At 42.0% G+C, this 16,876-nt stretch overlaps 1 protein-coding gene across 5 annotated transcripts in view; it reads right to left on the minus strand.

Annotated features, from left to right (window-relative positions):
- Window positions 1–303: 303 nt before the first annotated feature.
- Window positions 304–16,876, minus strand: part of Tmem144 (transmembrane protein 144) — a 40,598-nt gene continuing 24,025 nt past the window's right edge. For all 5 annotated transcript variants that reach the window (XM_021157853.1, XM_021157852.2, XM_029475434.1 and 2 more), the window contains 7 exons: window positions 15,770–15,851; window positions 14,965–15,041; window positions 13,421–13,539; window positions 10,559–10,678; window positions 9,042–9,139; window positions 4,713–4,766; window positions 304–1,853 (listed from right to left, as the gene is read on the minus strand). In XM_021157853.1, coding sequence (XP_021013512.1) covers window positions 1,770–1,853; window positions 4,713–4,766; window positions 9,042–9,139; window positions 10,559–10,678; window positions 13,421–13,539; window positions 14,965–15,041; window positions 15,770–15,851 — 634 coding nt within the window. In that variant the 3' untranslated portion in view covers window positions 304–1,769. The remainder of the gene's footprint in view (window positions 1,854–4,712; window positions 4,767–9,041; window positions 9,140–10,558; window positions 10,679–13,420; window positions 13,540–14,964; window positions 15,042–15,769; window positions 15,852–16,876) is intronic.

Consider the following 16,876-nt stretch of genomic DNA (forward strand, 5'->3'; position numbering starts at 1 on the left):
AGGAACCCAGCAAATGCCATTGATTGTGCTAGGACTCAGATATGTCCCTATAACGTAACCATGAACAGTAAATTGTTTGGTAACCATTTTGGAAAAGCTTGTTTCTGCCACAATACTTTTATTAACATTGTAGGCATTGCTTGGATTGCTTGGGGTGGAATTAAGGGCCCATTTTTTCTTTTACTGTTTTTTTCCTCTGTAATTTCCTTACTTCCTGTTTAAAATTGGCCAAATTTTAAACCTCACAAAGAATAAAGGCTGCCCACCATGAAATTCTAAAATATATCTAAAGAAGAAAAGAAATAGTTTTTCTGTCATGTTTATTCAGAAATTGTCATACCATCACAATTTAATGACATTTCAAGTAAAAACTGAAATAGAAAAAAGACATTATTAATATCAAATATTATTTGTGTGAGCAATTCAATGATTAGAAGGGACTCCAGGGATGTTTCTGATTTGGCAAGACAAAGCCTAATTGGGCTGAGGATGGTAAGTCCAGTAGTTTTTATAAGTTGTAAGTTTTACCTATCTGTAAACTTTGTTTCCCCTTGATTAACATGTAGTAACAATAGCAAAGACGTTTAGAGTGTTTGTCAGGCAAGGAGACATTTGGACAACTGAATTCAAGGCACATGCTATCACTGGCCCTCCTTCCCAGGAAGCCTGCCATGCCGAGAGAGCGCTCAGGTCCAAAGCTACACAACTCAGACCGAGCATCTGAGGTTTAAGCCGAGGCAGGTGCAGGATGCTATTCTGTTGCTCTGGCACGACAAAGCACTGCAATATCAGGAGAGAATGGGTGAAAGGCACAGCCGAACACCATTATTCTATTAAGGGTGCAGAGAGCATGGTCGTGAGCAATGTGCCTGTGGGTTTTTTTTTTTCCTTAAAGAATCAAATCAATACATATGCTACCTTCTTTTGTCTCCTGGAAATCAGTTAAAATAGGGCCAAAAGAAACACTTCCAGTTAAAATGATCTTTTAAGTAACTGTGTTTAAGGAGAAAAAAAAAATAGTTGTGCAGTCAAACAAGTCGGCTTCCTTTAAATTGAACCTGATGAGCTAAAACTGCTATTTCAGCAACTCTAGAATGTGTCCAAATCTGAAACCACGAACACACGTATGTGTGCTTGTGAATGTATACATTATATCACACGTACATAGTGGTGACCTGCTCTCTGAGGATCCGTTTTATCTGGAATAATTATCAAACACTTTGAGCTAAGAAGGGCAGGCAAGATAAAGAGCCGAGCAATATTAAAGTAATAATTTTTGGCCAAAAATAATGAACTGGCATTTTAAACATTCAGGTTGCAACTATGACATTTGCTCTTAGCAAAGGGGCCGATATCTTTAATGTAAATTCCACAAGGTATGTGTGTGTTCCTTCCCTCAACCAAGAAAGGACTTATTTTGGGTCCTCTTTATTAATAAATTATAAATTGGGATGGTAATTTCTTTTGTACAAACTCCATCCTATTTTCTGGATTATAGTATTAAGTCGACACTGTTAGACAGGATGATCCGATATGCCTTTGAGCCACCCAGCGAGGTCCAGCCTTCATTAATAGCTCATCGAAAGGAGTTTTCATACACGCTGAACTGAAACACGGTCTCTCTTCGCGTTCTCAAGTTGGTGGAGCCAACAGCCATTTATCCGTTCATTCCCAGAGTGGCAGAGACCCACAGCGCCGCAGCTTAGCTGTCCCGCAGTGTTAGCTTGTGCAGCAAAGGTCCTTCTCCTAGCCGCTGCTGCCCTCTGCTGCTACACTTTAGAAAAAGCGGTGCACAAGGCCCCAGCTAAGATGATGCAGAAAGCCAGCAACATCAGTAAGTAGTTTCGGAGACCCTGAGTAATAAAAACAAGAACGGCTGCATTGAATAAAACTTGAATAAAATTTAAATTTACAACATGTATATTTTAAAACGAATGTCATGGATCTTTACTGTGTCATATTCTCTGGCTATTGGTATGCCGGTCTGTCTCCCTCCCTCCCTCCCTCCCTCCCTCCCTCCCTGGGGGAAGTGTGTCCCTGTGGGCGGGTCTTGAGGTCTCAGATGCTCAAGCCACATCCAGTGTGGCAGTCTCCTTCCTGCTGCCTGTAGATCTAGATGTAGAACTCTCAGCCCCTCCCCAGCACCGTGGCTGCTTGTATACCACCATGCTTCTCACCATGCTGATAATGGACTAAGCCTCTGAACTATGAGACAGCTCCAGTTAAGTGTTTTCTTTTATAAAGGTGGCCATGGTCATAGTGTCTCTTCACAGCAATAAGATCCTAACTAAGACGGTGGGGATGGGGGGGGGGTGTGTGAATGGCCTGTTGGGTATTCAAGAGCCTATAGGTCTTATCTTTTCAAGCAATAAGAAGGCATTAAAGGAGCAGGAAGATGTAGGTGCTGAAATTTTAGATTTGCATTCTGGAAAAATCTACTTTTTTTTTTTTTTGAGGATGTAAAACAGATGGGAGGGGCCAGAATCAATGTAAGGAGACCAAGGCGGCAACCTTCTTCCTTCGAGAAAGAAGATGGAACACACCAATGGTATGATGGAGATGGGTCTAAAGCAAGGAGGAGAGGTGCAAGGAAGATTAGCTTTTGCTGCTATGCATGGACACTTGTGTTAAAGATGGAAGGCATGAATTGCCTCATCCCCATGCAGCTCAGTCATGGTCTGAGTCTCAAAGAAATACCTTCCTGCTGTAAGCAGGCATATTTCATTTCCATGAGATCTATCTTCAGGGGTACACATAGAGCGGTTTCAATAGCTTTCATTCTGAGATTAAACCCTCAAACAGCAAGAAACGAACTTCCTCGGTCCCTGAGCATCCTTTTTGGGTAATATCTTAGCCCCTTCAGTCATTTTTCACATAGAATGGTTCTCAGCACCTTCTTTGCCTTGGCTGTTTCTTTCTGAATAATGGCTAGTAGGTACTCACTCACACCTTTGTACAGATAGACTCCGAACACTGTCAGGCAAGATCTGTACGCTCCAAAACCAGAATAGTGCCTCACTGACTCGAGATACGGATTCTACCTGAGTGGCCTTGTCACCGAGGCTAGGCTCGGTAGCAAGGGAGTCCCAGGGACCTCCTTTCTTTGCCTCTCCAGTGCTTGGATTACAATGTGTACCACCACACCTGCATTTTGGGACCAAACTTAGGTCCCTGTGCTTCAAGTTAAGCACTTTACCAACAAAACTAGTCTCCCTTCCTAAGTTGTAGATCATCTAACACAGAAATCATAGAATGCTACTATTGGCCGTTTCCTTAGAAGTGATATGATTTAACTGTGGACATGAAGTGAGCACACAGGGATTCTGAGAGGTCCATTGGGGTGGGGGAGATAAGAATATCTATGCAGCCTTTGTCACATCTATAGGGAAAGTGAAGGTGGTCACCCTCCTCTCACCAAAACACTGACTAAATTGGGCTCACCAAGGCAGGTAACCTAAAGTTACTTAAGGGAGGGGCTAATAGGGAGGGAGGCTGGAGATGGGATGCCATGTCTCTGCAGAGAACTGACTGACTTATTGTGCAGAGTGAATCTGTGAAGGCTGGGTGCTGCTCATGGGTGATCCTCAGCAGAGCTGAGAGCTGCATTTCTCAGCATCACCCCCAGGAATGCCTGGCCAGTGAAGTATGGGTGGAAACCTAGTGCTGAGGGTGGGTCATGTAAGAGTTAAAGTTGAGGGAAGGGTTCCCTTTTTACCAGGTCTTTTTTAGCCAGGTCTGCTGTGAGGGAAGATCAGACGGAGTGCCCTAGTGTGGTTGCCTCATGAATCAGAGTCCAACAGAAGAGGCCAAACTGACAGTTGTACATGAGGCTAGCTCTCCTAACCACATAGCAGGACTCTCTCTGCACATTGAGTTTTTCTGTTTTTAATTTGTCATCTTTTCCTGTCAGTTCCTTAGGAGCACTGGGCTTTATTTCTGACAAATTCACAGAGTAGAGGGAAATTTGTGCAGCAACCCCAGATACAAAAGAAACAGTACCCAGAATGGAGAGGCTAAGGGACTCTGCTTTTAAATTCATAGCTCTTATCAGGATTAGTCACACTTGGGGCTGGATAGATGGTTCAGTGGTTAACAGGGCTTGCTGCTCTTCCAACAGGGAATTCAGTTCCCAGTACACCCACATGGGGCAGCTTACAACTGCCTGAGCTCCAGCTCCGGGCAGCCGGCACCCTCTTCTAGCCACTGCATGCACATACCCACACACTGACACATGCGTGCATAAATAAATGAAAAAGTAAATAAAAAACTATTGCTAAGAGTAATTACCCTTAACATGTAATTCAAAGACCTAAGTTTTACATATTCTTTTTGCAATTTAATAAGGAATCAGGTTAGAGCACATTTGTCTTTGGTCAGAGCTTTGTAGGCTGGGTCTCGGCCAGGTAAGTTGTCTGGCTTGCTGGGAGCCTCAGTACTAGAGACGGTGTCCAATTCTCGACTGGTGAATTGCAGCACCCAGAGCCACCAGGCGGGGCCCAGCTTCTGGTGCCCACATTTCCAGGTATGTGAGTCCCACACTAGCGCTTTAGGTCTCCTAAAATCCTTGCCTTAGTTTTCAGAAGTCTTAACCTAGCTACTGGTACTAGTTCAGAACAGGGCACTCAGTAACTGTGTTTAAAGAAGAAATGTATCATCTATCCAAAGTTCTTAAGACTGAGATTCGGGGACAGCAATCATTTCTTCATCCTTACCTGTATTTCCTTGAAAATGAGTATCCCCCAAAGTGCAGCAATAAGTCCAGGACCCTTAAATTGAAAAAAAGGCTTTAATTTTATTGTATTTTTAAAAAATATATAACTGCATCCTAGAAAAATACAGTAAGCTATAAGCAACATAATTTTTTTGGGCAGGTAACCTTATAATCTAAACTATAGTTCCATATTCATCCAAAAATCAAAGTAACATCTTTAAATAAGACAGACTTCTTTCTTTCTTTCTTTCTTTCTTTCTTTCTTTCTTTCTTTCTTTCTTTCTTTCTTTCCTTCCTTCCTTCCTTCTCTCTTTCTTTTTTTGTCTTTCTCTCTTTCTTTCTCTTTCTTTCTTTCTTTCTTTCTTTCTTTCTTTCTTTCTTTCTTTCTTTCTTTCTTTCTTTCTTTTCCTTCCTTCCTTCCTTCCTTCCTTCCTTCCTTCCTTCCTTCCTTCCTTCCTTCCTTCCTTCTCTCTCTCTTTCTTTCTTTCTCTTGCTATTTTTTGTCTTCATGGTCATTATTGCTACTATTTTGGTGATGCTGTAATTTTTTTATCACATTAAACAATTTTCTTTAGTGCGATATGCTTACGATAAACTACTTTAGTCAGGCCTTGTAGTGTGGGTGTGTAGTCCTGGATACCTGAGAAGCTAAGGCAGGAGAACTAAAAAATTGATGGCTTGCAGGGTTAAAGACTGAGTTCAAAGCCAGCCTGGCTAGCCTGTCTAAGAAGGCAGAGTAATATTGGAAAGGGGAGGGGCTATACCTCAGTGGTACTGTGCTTCCCTCCTGTGTGGGAAGTCCGGTTTCAAACCTAAATACAAAAACCAACCAACCAACTGAACCACAAACAACCCAAGAGACAGAAGAGAGACAAACAACCTCCCTCTTTTAAAATAAACAAATAGCTTGTTTCTCTCTTGATGTACTTCTTAGACACACATAAAAAGATTCATAAAATCAAGTGTGTGACTACACGTTATCTTTCTCAGCATTAGCTACATGATCTGATCTCCTAAATGAAGCAAGGGCATCTTTGATAGACAATGGCAGTACCAGGCCGCCATGTAGACCAATCAACTTTGTCTAACACTAAACCCGAAGAAATGCTAAAGAGATACATACATACATACATACATATGTGTGTGTGTGTGTGTGTATCCAAGCAATGGGAGCTCCTGGAGGCAAGGATAAGAGTTAAAAGTATACAAAATGGGAAATGGGAAGAAACAATAAAATGCACATTTCTACAGTTTGAAAATGTGAATCCGTTCAGGTCTGGAACGAATGTTTTTCACCAGCAAGGAAAACAGTGGAGTTGGCTTAGCTGTGATGTCGGGGAAGAAGACGACATACGAGAGCAGAATGTTAATGACTCCTCTTCAAGCCCTGCAGGGACTCTGGAAGAGCTTCAATAAACAATTCCACCATGTTCTCTCTCCCACACCACTCCCACTGTCTAACAGGGCTGGCCCAGTAGAGTTTGATTCCGCTGCTTCTAGCACGGAAGGGAAGCAATAAAAGTGTCCTGTTCTCCACTTATCACCATCTGCGAAGTCAGCATCAAAGGGGGCAGAGACATCGGTCAAAGGAAGCGCCTTACATCAGATTTGCAAAGTGCTTGTCTCAGGAACCCAACTCCAGTGAGAAGCACGGGCCTTGTAACATCAATATTACACTGGCTGCTCAGGAATCTTTATCCTCTTCATTCTGAAAACGCAATTCCCTCCAGAGAAGAAAGGACCATAGGGTGCCCTGGTCTCTGAAGCATCCTACCTGATGATGTTTAAAATTACCCTTTATCCATGCTCTGAGCATTGCTGTGAAGATATATGTGGTTTTAGGAAGTGATACTGTGCTAATGTAAAGTACAGCCCAGGCAAAGGCGTGCCCTGGAGAGAGAGAGAGAGAGAGAGAGAGAGAGAGAGAGAGAGAGAGAGAGAGAGAGGCCATTTCACAGTAGCTGCAACTGCTTGGGATGCTTGAACTGTGCATTTTCTTTTTGTAAAATAATACGCGTTGACATCTAAGTGAAAGGAAAGGTGGGTTTGGTTTGGTTCTGTCTCAGGAAGCCAAGCTTAAAGCTTAGCATAATGCTTGGTGCATAGACACTATTAATGAGAAGAAACGAAGCCTTCTGAATGATGATGTATTTAGTTTTGGAATTGCCAGGGGAGTGGGGGGTCCAGGCACTGGGGAATGGGGTCTTCCTTCCTCCTCCTCCCCCTCCTTCCTTTCATAAAGATTTTGGATCTAGCCGGGCAGTGGTGGCGCACGCCTTTAATCCCAGCACTTGGGAGGCAGAGGCAGGTGGATTTCCGAGTTTGAGGCCAGCCTGGTGTACAGAGTGAGTTCCAGGAAAGCCAGGACTACACAGAGAAACTCTGTCTCAGAAACCCCGACCCCCCAAAAAAGGGAAAAATAAAGATTTTGGATCTAATAAAAACTCTATTGAGACTTGCAGACTTAGGCATTTCCTTTTCATGCCAACATGCAGGCTGTCTAAACAAAAATACCACTTAGATTTTATTTGAATTTAGTTTTGTTTGCAGGTTATTTGATAAATACAGAGCAATCCAAAGAACACTGTGTGAGCTAGACTTGGTGAGACATGATTGAGATTTCTAACATTCTGGGGGCTAATGCAGAAGGGTTTTAAATTTGAGGCCAGCTTGGGCTACAAAGACACCGTCTTGGAAACAGACAAATACTGTTTGAAACCCACACCAAGCCATTATGAAATCTGTTTTAGACTAGTCAAGGTTTAATTTTTTCAGTTTACACAGGTGTGTTACTAAAATGACTTAAGGAAGGAATGTCTGGGTTGATTATTTAGGAATCAGGAGAACAGCTCGTCAGAAGAGCGGAACACTGGGGTGGAGGTTCAACAGGTAAGGCCCATCATGACTGCTCTTGCCGAGAACCCAAGCTCTGTTCCCAACGGCTATGTTACGTAGCTCACAACTGCCTGCGACTCCAGCTCCAGGGGGATCTGTACTCAGGTACACATGCCCACACACACCACACACAGGCACACATGCACACACATGTTAAAAATAATAACAATAAGATCCTTAAAGAAAATGCCCACTTATATACTATAGTATATATAGTGTATATAGTATATATATGTATATGTGTAATACTTATGTGTATATATATATATATGCTATATATACATATATACACATATATACTATATATACACATATACTATATATACATATATACACACACTATACATACATACACATGCATACACACACTATACATACATACACATGCACACACACACTATACATACATACACATGCACACACACACCACACACAGGCACACATGCATACACATGTTAAAATAATAACGATAAGATCCTTAAAGTAAATGCCCACTTATATACTATACTATATATAGCATATATAAGTATATATGTAATACTTATGTATATATGTACATATATACACACATACACTATATATACACATATATACTATATATAAATATATATACTATATGTACATGTATACACACACTATACATACATACACACGCACACACACACACATATATGTATGTATGTATGTATGTGTATATATGTATATATATATATATATATATATATATATATATACACACACATACATATATATTATACTTTTTTCTCTCTTGCCATTACCACCAGGGACTCCCATTGCTGGCTTACATGGTTTTATTTTTATATATAGCTATAGAGAGAAGGCTGAAGACTGTCTAAGGTGATGATGAGCCAGAGGCCCACAGGAGCTGTGGGAACTGTTCTCAGGAGTTCTGGTTTCCACCAGTTCTGTGATTCAGGCAGCACTCTTGCTGGTGCCTCAACTTCTTCATCTTCAAAGTGGAGATGACTTTAGCATGACTTAGGTTTTGTCAAAATAAGCATTTTGGGTTTTGCTGTTACCTATGTTTCACATAATTAAGCTCTCCAAACCCATGGGCGCAGATAACAGTCCCTCTGGTTAATGTCATCATAATTTTTAAAAACTTCTTCAACCCAGGGACACATACTGAGTGCCAAGAGGAGTTTGAAGAACTCTTCGTCTCACATTATATTTCTACAGTGTCACACAAATGAGCCCGAGAGAGTTATGAATAGAAAATGATAACATATCCCAGGTGTCATTAGGTAAAATGACCAAAGGAAGCCACATTCAGGGATGTAGAGATTGGGTATTTGCAAACCTGTTAAAAAGGGGTTATAAACGTTTGCTCCTTAGTAACCAAGCATCTGTCGACTCGAGACTGGCTGCTTGTCTATTTTTAGTGTCAAAACAACCCAGGAAACCGGCCACTTACAGCAGTGATGATCGGGAAGCTGATCACGGCGCTTAGTGAGTGGTTGGCGATGAACCAGCAGCAGGTGGCGATGGCCCACAGCACCCCTGACAGGAAGCCTGGAACACAAGGGAGCACATGCGGGAGGCAGGCGGTCCTCTGCCGAGGGCTCCTACACCTCCTACCCCAGGGGCTGTGAAAGCACGGATAGAAGCATTCTTATAAACAACGCTGGCCCCTCTGGAGTTATGAGCTATGCTTTCTGGTTGATTTAGAAGGCGAGCGATGCCAGGTGAGGTGGCACACGCTTAATCCCAGCACTTGGAAGGTAGAGGCAGGCGGATTTCTGAGTTCGAGGCCAGCCTGGTCTACACAGTGAGTTCCAGGATAGCCAGGGCTACACAGAGAAACCCTGTCTCGAAAAACAACAACAAAAGGAGGTGAGCGATTCCTCTGCTCCAGGATTCTGTGAGGAAGATGCTGAGTTATCCCTTCGTGGATATTAAGGAAGAGCTGAGTTAGGGACTGAGGAAGGGAGAGGGACCCAGAGGGTACAGGATCTGACACACCCTGTGGAGTGAGCTTGGGACTGATGCTGAGCTGGGGGCGGACAGAATCCCATCCTGTAAGAGAAGACCCTAGCTAAGCAATCCGCAATGTGCTAGCCAGGTGTTCACTAACCACTCTGCTAATCAACCAGACACTCAAAAAGAATTGGATGCTTTAGTTTATGTAAGAATATTTACTTGTGGATCCACGCTCCATATTGAATCATGCTGAACTCTTTAGTGAGAAACCATTATTATAACAGTCAATGACTAAAGGATTATGATCCAAAACACACTTTCTATTAACACTCCAGAATCTTTTTTTTTTCCTTTTGAACTTTCTGGTTTTTTTTTTTTTTTCCGAGACAGGGTTTCTCTGTGTAGCCCTGGCTATCCTGGAACTCACTGTGTAGACCAGGCTGGCCTCGAACTCAGAAATCCGTCTGCCTCTGCCTCCCAAGTGCTGGGATTAAAGGCATGTGCCACCATGCCCGGCTTTTGAACTTTCTGGATAAACTACTTTTCTAAGTGACTTCAGACTCTTATCTGTTAATACTTCTTTTATTGTAAATACAGACATAGGGAGCCAATTTGTAATGCTAATCTTAAAATGGTAGGAAAAAAGTAGTGAAGACTGAGGACCCTTTAACACAAGAAACATCAAAAAAACATCAAAATTAATGTTTTGACAATTTAGGCTCTATACTAGCATAACATCTTGTATATAGTTTCTTATCTACCTACCTATCTATCTATCTATCTATCTATCTATCTATCTATCTATCTATCTATCTATTTTTCAGTGCTTCATATTTTATGGTGAACTAACACTTAAGAGAACTAGCTCTCTCTCTCTCCCTCTCTCTCTCCCCATCTCTGAGATCTTCTCTTTCTTTCCCTTTCCCTCTCTCTAATGATTATTCAGGTTCATTTAGTGGGACTGGCACTTACACAGAATAATAAGATTTTGTAATTAATATTCTTTCTTACCTGGTAAGACTGCCTCTGGATACAGCTTTGGCCTATTTTTCATGGCTACACAGTAGGCCACAAAGTAGACTGTACTTGTAAGAAAGATGCCGCTGGAGTGTGCGAACACATAGTCTAAATCTGCAAACGTGGATGACGAAATGCAAGCATCATTTTAGCCACCTTAACAGTTGTTAATTTCTGAACATAAAACAAACTCACAGAAACTGACCTTAAATTCGCAGGAATATTCATTATACCTAATTATTCTAAATCTCCAATGTGTTCTTTGTTTCAAATTTTAATAAATGGATTTAAAATCTAGAAATGTGAAGTAAGTTAACTACAGAGAGAATCTATCAGGCTGCTTTTCCTATAACTCTGGAAATCTCAGTAAGAAACAGTGAATAGTGTCCAACTACGATGTCAAGTTGCCTTTTAAGAAGGAATAGGCATCCAGCCCTATTTCTATTACAGGCCTCAGCAACTGTAGTATATCTTGTTGTAGACCAGAGGGGAGAATGTGGATTAAAAATGGGCACTTGTGTGTCCCCAAACTCCAAGGTCTGTTGATCCACTCAGAGATCAGCACTTCTGTTGTAGATGACAGCTGAGTTGGAGGTCATAAAGTGTTGAAAGTTATTCCAAAGACAGCTTTGTCTAACTGTTTACAACAAACTAGCTGTAACGTGGGACAGGGTAGTGATACACATGGTGGCCCATCCCGGAGACCCTAATATCACTGACAGCCTGAGCAGATGGCACTGTGCCACCCAGATGGGTGCGCGGCAGGAGCTTGGCTAGGAATCTACCTTCGAGTCAAGGCTTCTCTCATCTACAGTTTTGACAGAGATGAGCGGAGTGCTCCTGGATGAAGACTTGAACTGCATGCCTATGTCTTCTTTTAAACCCAAAATCACATTGTAGATTGTAGAGATGAAATCCATCCATCTATCCACAAAAGGATGTCATAATGGTGCTGTAAAAGCACAGACCACAAAGGCAAGTCCTTCCTCACTGATGAGGGACACGAGAAACCTGCCTAATAACTCTCCGATGTAATAGTTGTCAGTCGTGAAATGGCAATAGCAATGGTGTCTGTTGCATTAGGGGCTAACTAGTTGGTTTCTGCAGCAGACCTTACAACAGAGCACATGATACGGATGTGCTGTTAAACAAAACAGAGTAATGGCCCGCTGAGGATAATTGTTTTAAGAAACTGGAATAAAGTTTGCTCTCGTCAGACAGTCAGAGTTGTAAGAATAACACCTAAAAACTCATTGTCTATTGAGAGTAAAAGACAGTTGAGGGCATTGTTTATTATGTCCCAGGACCAGGAGGGGCTTTCTTCCTGAACAGTCAATTGTTTTTATCTGTGTTTACTGACTTCTGGAACTGAATTAATTTCCCTTGTGGCCATGAGAACCAAATTCATGGCTTATTTCAAGCAAGTGTACAAGTGTTCCACAAAGATGTCAAACTCACTTTGGCTCTGTTTCTTTTTTTTTTTTTTTTTTTTTTTTTTTTTTTTTTCGAGACAGGGTTTCTCTGTGTAGCCCAGCTGTCCTGGAACTCACTCTGTAGACCAGGCTGGCCTCGAACTCAGAGATCCGCCTGCCTCTGCCTCCCAAGTGCTAGGATTAAAGGCGTGCGCCACCACGCCCGGCCTTTTTTCCTATTTTTTTCTCCTTCCTTTGATTACATTTTCCTTTAGTAACTATCTTTTTAAAAGGAAAAAAAAAATCTAAAAAAGAATTTACATAAAACCTTAAAGTAAATGAGGTCAGTAGAAGGTTCTAGCACTGCTCATGGAGCCAAGTACAGGAAGGAGGAAAGGAGCCAGCAGCCTCAAGGTCATCGGTCAAGTTCAAACCTCCACGATAACTCAAGTTCTCCCTGTGGGGACTCAACTGGCCTTGAGCTTGTGACTTTCCTGTCTTATTCGATACTTAGTTCTACACTTCACATTTCTCTCTTATCTACGTAACCAGTCACATTGATTTTTCTACATCACACAACCAGAACTTCACTTTGTCCTTGCTTCCTTAAGTCTGCCGTGCTTCCGTGCAGTTCTAAGACTCCTACCAGAGGATTCTCTCACCTCCCTTTCAGCCTGCCCAGGGTCGTTGCACAGAAAGTTCAGTTTGCTCCTGAGATACTGATTTTAGGACTGGAGGCATTATGCCGACCCTTTTATTTAGATGGACCACTTTGTGCTTGAAAAAGACTATCCTCTGATATACTTTGGACATTTACTTGGTCTAAGAATACTGTGTGCTATGTATGCATCACGGAGAGTCTGCTGATACATATGCACTGCCAAACTTTGAATAATGGCATGATACTCTGCCATGCACATATATCTTAGCTGTATCAAATGATCCTTCATTTACGGACATTTCACCTATTTTCAGTTTTATATTGCTGTGAATAATGTCACAATGAACATTCCCGCCTCTCCTTTTTATGAAAATATATGAGCCTTTCTGTAGAAACATTCCTTGAATTAAAATTACTGGGAAAAAAAGAATACTGTGTGCTATACTTTAACTTTTTAAAAGAACAGAACACATATCATCACACATATGTTCTCAGAGGTCATGATATTAGACATAAATGGCTCTTCACAATCTCTCGATCTTAGTGGAAAGCTGAGAACCCCTTGCTGAGATCCCAGCAGTGGTACTGAATCCTGACTATAGCTGAATTCATTTGTATGTTACAGATCCCATGAAAACATTTCAATGTCCACTGCCACCTTTATTCCTGGTGCCTTCTGATTCAGCGCTTACAAATGAAAAGACAAACGCACACAGCAGTGCTGACTTGACCACAGCTCCGTTTTCTATTAATAGAGTATCAGTAGGTAGGCTCTTCACTCACCATACTGGCTAGCGCCTGCGAACACGCTGTCATTTCTTCTGCTGTGATCCTTGATGTAAATGATTGGCACAAATGTCGATCCGTAGAGTATTCCAGATCCTACCGCAAGGCTGCAGCCCCTTAAGAAACAACAAGAAAACCACTGTGTATCTTGGCCAGAGGAAATGTTACTGACACACAAATGGAACCACAAGTAAGGCTTTCTTCCAATTTTTAGCAGTTTAGCAGAAGCCAGACCTCTGCCTTGGACTCTGTGAGTCACGAGGAGAGAAGCGTAGCCTCAGCCACCTCTCATGTCATGGTGGAAGGACATGATATGCAGAGGGTGTGAGGGGCCACCTGAGAGGATTGCCACTGAGGGTCGTACACCATACAAATAAACGGATGTGTGAGGCAACTGTGGGTGGACATTTTGTTTCAAGTTCCCCTCAGACACATGTTCCAGGGTCCTCACGGAACCAGGACAGACTATGGACAAATGCATTTCTGTTTAGAATGGCTGCAGAGACAGAACTGGCTATGGTCGTGTCAAGAAGTGTTCATTGACTAAGAATCTGGATATTTTAGGCATAAAAAAATTCCTTTATGAGAAGAAGTAATGTTTTATTTCAAGCACTGTCAACTCCTTGGCCTTGGGCCCTGCCTGCATAGAACAGGAACTGGCATTCGTGGCAAGGCGAGGTTGAGGAAGAAGATGGATAGTTCTTTTATCTTCATACAAACAAGCATTTAAAAGAGGGAAGCCATTTTAGACAAGACCCCTGTCTTCCAAGGCTGGTGCCAACACGCTGTAATGTCAGAGAGTGGAGGACTGTACATTTGAAGCGGTATGGAATGCATACCAAGCAAGATTCTGTTGAAAAACAAGCCAACAAAAACCAAAACCATAAGATAAATTAAAAACTCCCCTAAGCCTAAGAACAAATTCCTTGTCAATTTTAATAATTTTATTTAAGGATATTTAAAAAACACGAGAATCAAAGCTGTGTACTATAGTGTGTTTTAAATAGTTTGGCTCTCTGGGGAAAACAAAAACAAAAACAAACAAAAAATAAGTTAAAAAACCAAACCACTAAACTCCTGTACCCCAAAGAGAGATAGGCTGCTTTAAGGCATCTCTGAAGTGCTTATGAGGAAGACATGGGGTTAGGGACACAATGTTCTATTATATTTGAAAACAGATACCTGGGATCGTAAAACAGTCACAAGGCAAAGAAGGATGGCAGCCCTCTGCTGATCAAGTGGAGCACACTATTTGATTAGACTGTGATACTCACTACACGGTCATTAGGCAACCGCTATACTTTTGGTACTAAAGTCCTACAAAATACAATTGCTGTTGTCACTGGCTAACTGGTCAGGTACAGCATCTTCTATACTGAAATCTCACCAGAGTGTAGAGAACCCTGCCCCCCAGGAGGTGGAAGTGCAAGTTTTCACAATCATTTTCTTTCTGGGATCAGATGAATTTCACCACATCTCTCTGGGCCCTCTGTTTTAGAAAACACAAAACACAACAGGAGAGAGAAGCTGCCTCGCCTTACACAATGCGGTGGTACGTGGTAGAAAGTCTATCCACCCAGGAGGAATCTGCACTCCGGTCTTCGGTTCTCTTGATCACCTGTGGAAGTCATCAGAGAGACCTGCATACGAGGACCTTCAGCAGACCATTTCAGTGCCACACAAGGCTTCCAGGGTTTCCCCCATTTCAAACATGCCTTAACAGAAGCACAAATCACCTACCAGCTCTGGGAGTTCAGAGCCGCTGGTCTAACTCCACCCCTCCAGTTTTCAAAACATTTTCCACATATTAATGTGTAGCTATTTGATAAAAATTTAGATTTCATGGTTCACTAGTGTATTTTAATAAACTGTAAAGAAATTAGACCCAAGAAAAACACAGACTTTCTACAGTGGAATGCATAAAATCAATAAACATTTTAATGTCTATTTTCTCTCAATAACATTATTTATTTATTTATTTATTTATTTATTTATTTATTGTTTTACTGAATTAAAATACTTCCAGCCATGTCTTAAAGTTAGGCTAATACTTTAAGTTGAGGAAAGTCTGGGAGACAAACTTGAAGAACATTTAACATTTCTGTTATTGACTGTGATCCTCCTTCGTTCAAAGCCTGGTTAGCATCGTCTAGATCCCTGGATCAGGTAAGAAGGTCAAGAGCTTCCTCTCAGGGACAAATTATCTTTTCTTGAAGCACACAGCCCTTAAAGATGCCCAGGAATCAATATCCCTCTTCTCTCTTTTTAGGTCAATTTAATGAAGCTATCAGCCAGCTCAGTTGATAGAAGAAAGGGGGAGGGGCAGAATCATGGCGCAATACTCACAGGCTCTGTCATCAGTGGTGTGGTGTCCGAGCTGCCTGGATTATTCGGAATTTCACTTTTGATGAACAAAAACGTGAGCGCACTGTAGGGAAATACATTCCAGTGAGATTGACCGGGACATGATTGCTGTGTTTTGTTCCGGGTATATAGCTACCAAATTTTCAAGGGAAAACAAAACTTAAATGGAGTCCTGATAATGGAATTACTTCTAACCCCCCCTCCCCGGTGTGTGTGTGTGTGTGTGTGTGTGTGTGTGTGTGTGTGTGTGGGTTTGCTGTCTCTTCAACTCCCCATTCTCCTTGGTGTCCTTTCTTCAGCAGGGTAAAGAACAAACACAAGGGACTTCCCCTAGGTTGGATGACTTTACATTGCACCACGTGGAAATGAAAGTGAACACAATCCCAAAGCATCCCTCATATATCATAATGGCAACCGTCAAACATTTAACAATATCCTGCTGGACAGCTGTAAGAGATGGCCACCTCTACATGACAGTCACATTCCTGATTAAAGGACAGTCTTTCTGGAGGAGAAATTAGGAAGGTGATGTGTCCTAACCCATAAGTACCTGAGATCCTAGCACTTGAGAGACCAACAGAGGAGGACCATAGTTCAGTGCCAGTCTGGGCTTTGCATTCTAGGGCAACATGAGCTATATAGCGAGACCTTGTCTTCAAAACAAAATGACAGAAAGAGTGGATTTATGAGATTAAATGCAGCACACACTTTGCGTTGTAAAGGAGAAAATTAAGGGAGGTTGTGTTTTTCTAATTAGAATTTTGCCTTTGGTTTGTCCTCTCACATGGATGGACCAGGAGTTATTGTGGCATTTTAGTAGGGCCGTCCAGCCTGGTCCATAGTTAGACAAAACGACTGCAACTCTGTGAAAGACAAAGCTAGAAACAAAGGCCTGCTCTTCCTCACAATGCAGAATAAAGGCTAAGGTTGGGTATAAAAACAACACTCCAGAGGAGAAGGTGAAAGAGACAGAAACAGAACAGATGCTTGGATAATCCACTGTACATCAGGCAGATAGGAAAGCAGGCAGGCAGGCAGGCAGGCAGGCAGGCAGGCAGGCAGGCAGGCAGGCAGGCAGGCAGGCAGGCA

This window comes from Mus caroli, chromosome 3 (assembly GCF_900094665.2).
Source record: "Mus caroli chromosome 3, CAROLI_EIJ_v1.1, whole genome shotgun sequence".
Taxonomy (NCBI): Eukaryota; Metazoa; Chordata; class Mammalia; order Rodentia; family Muridae; genus Mus; species Mus caroli.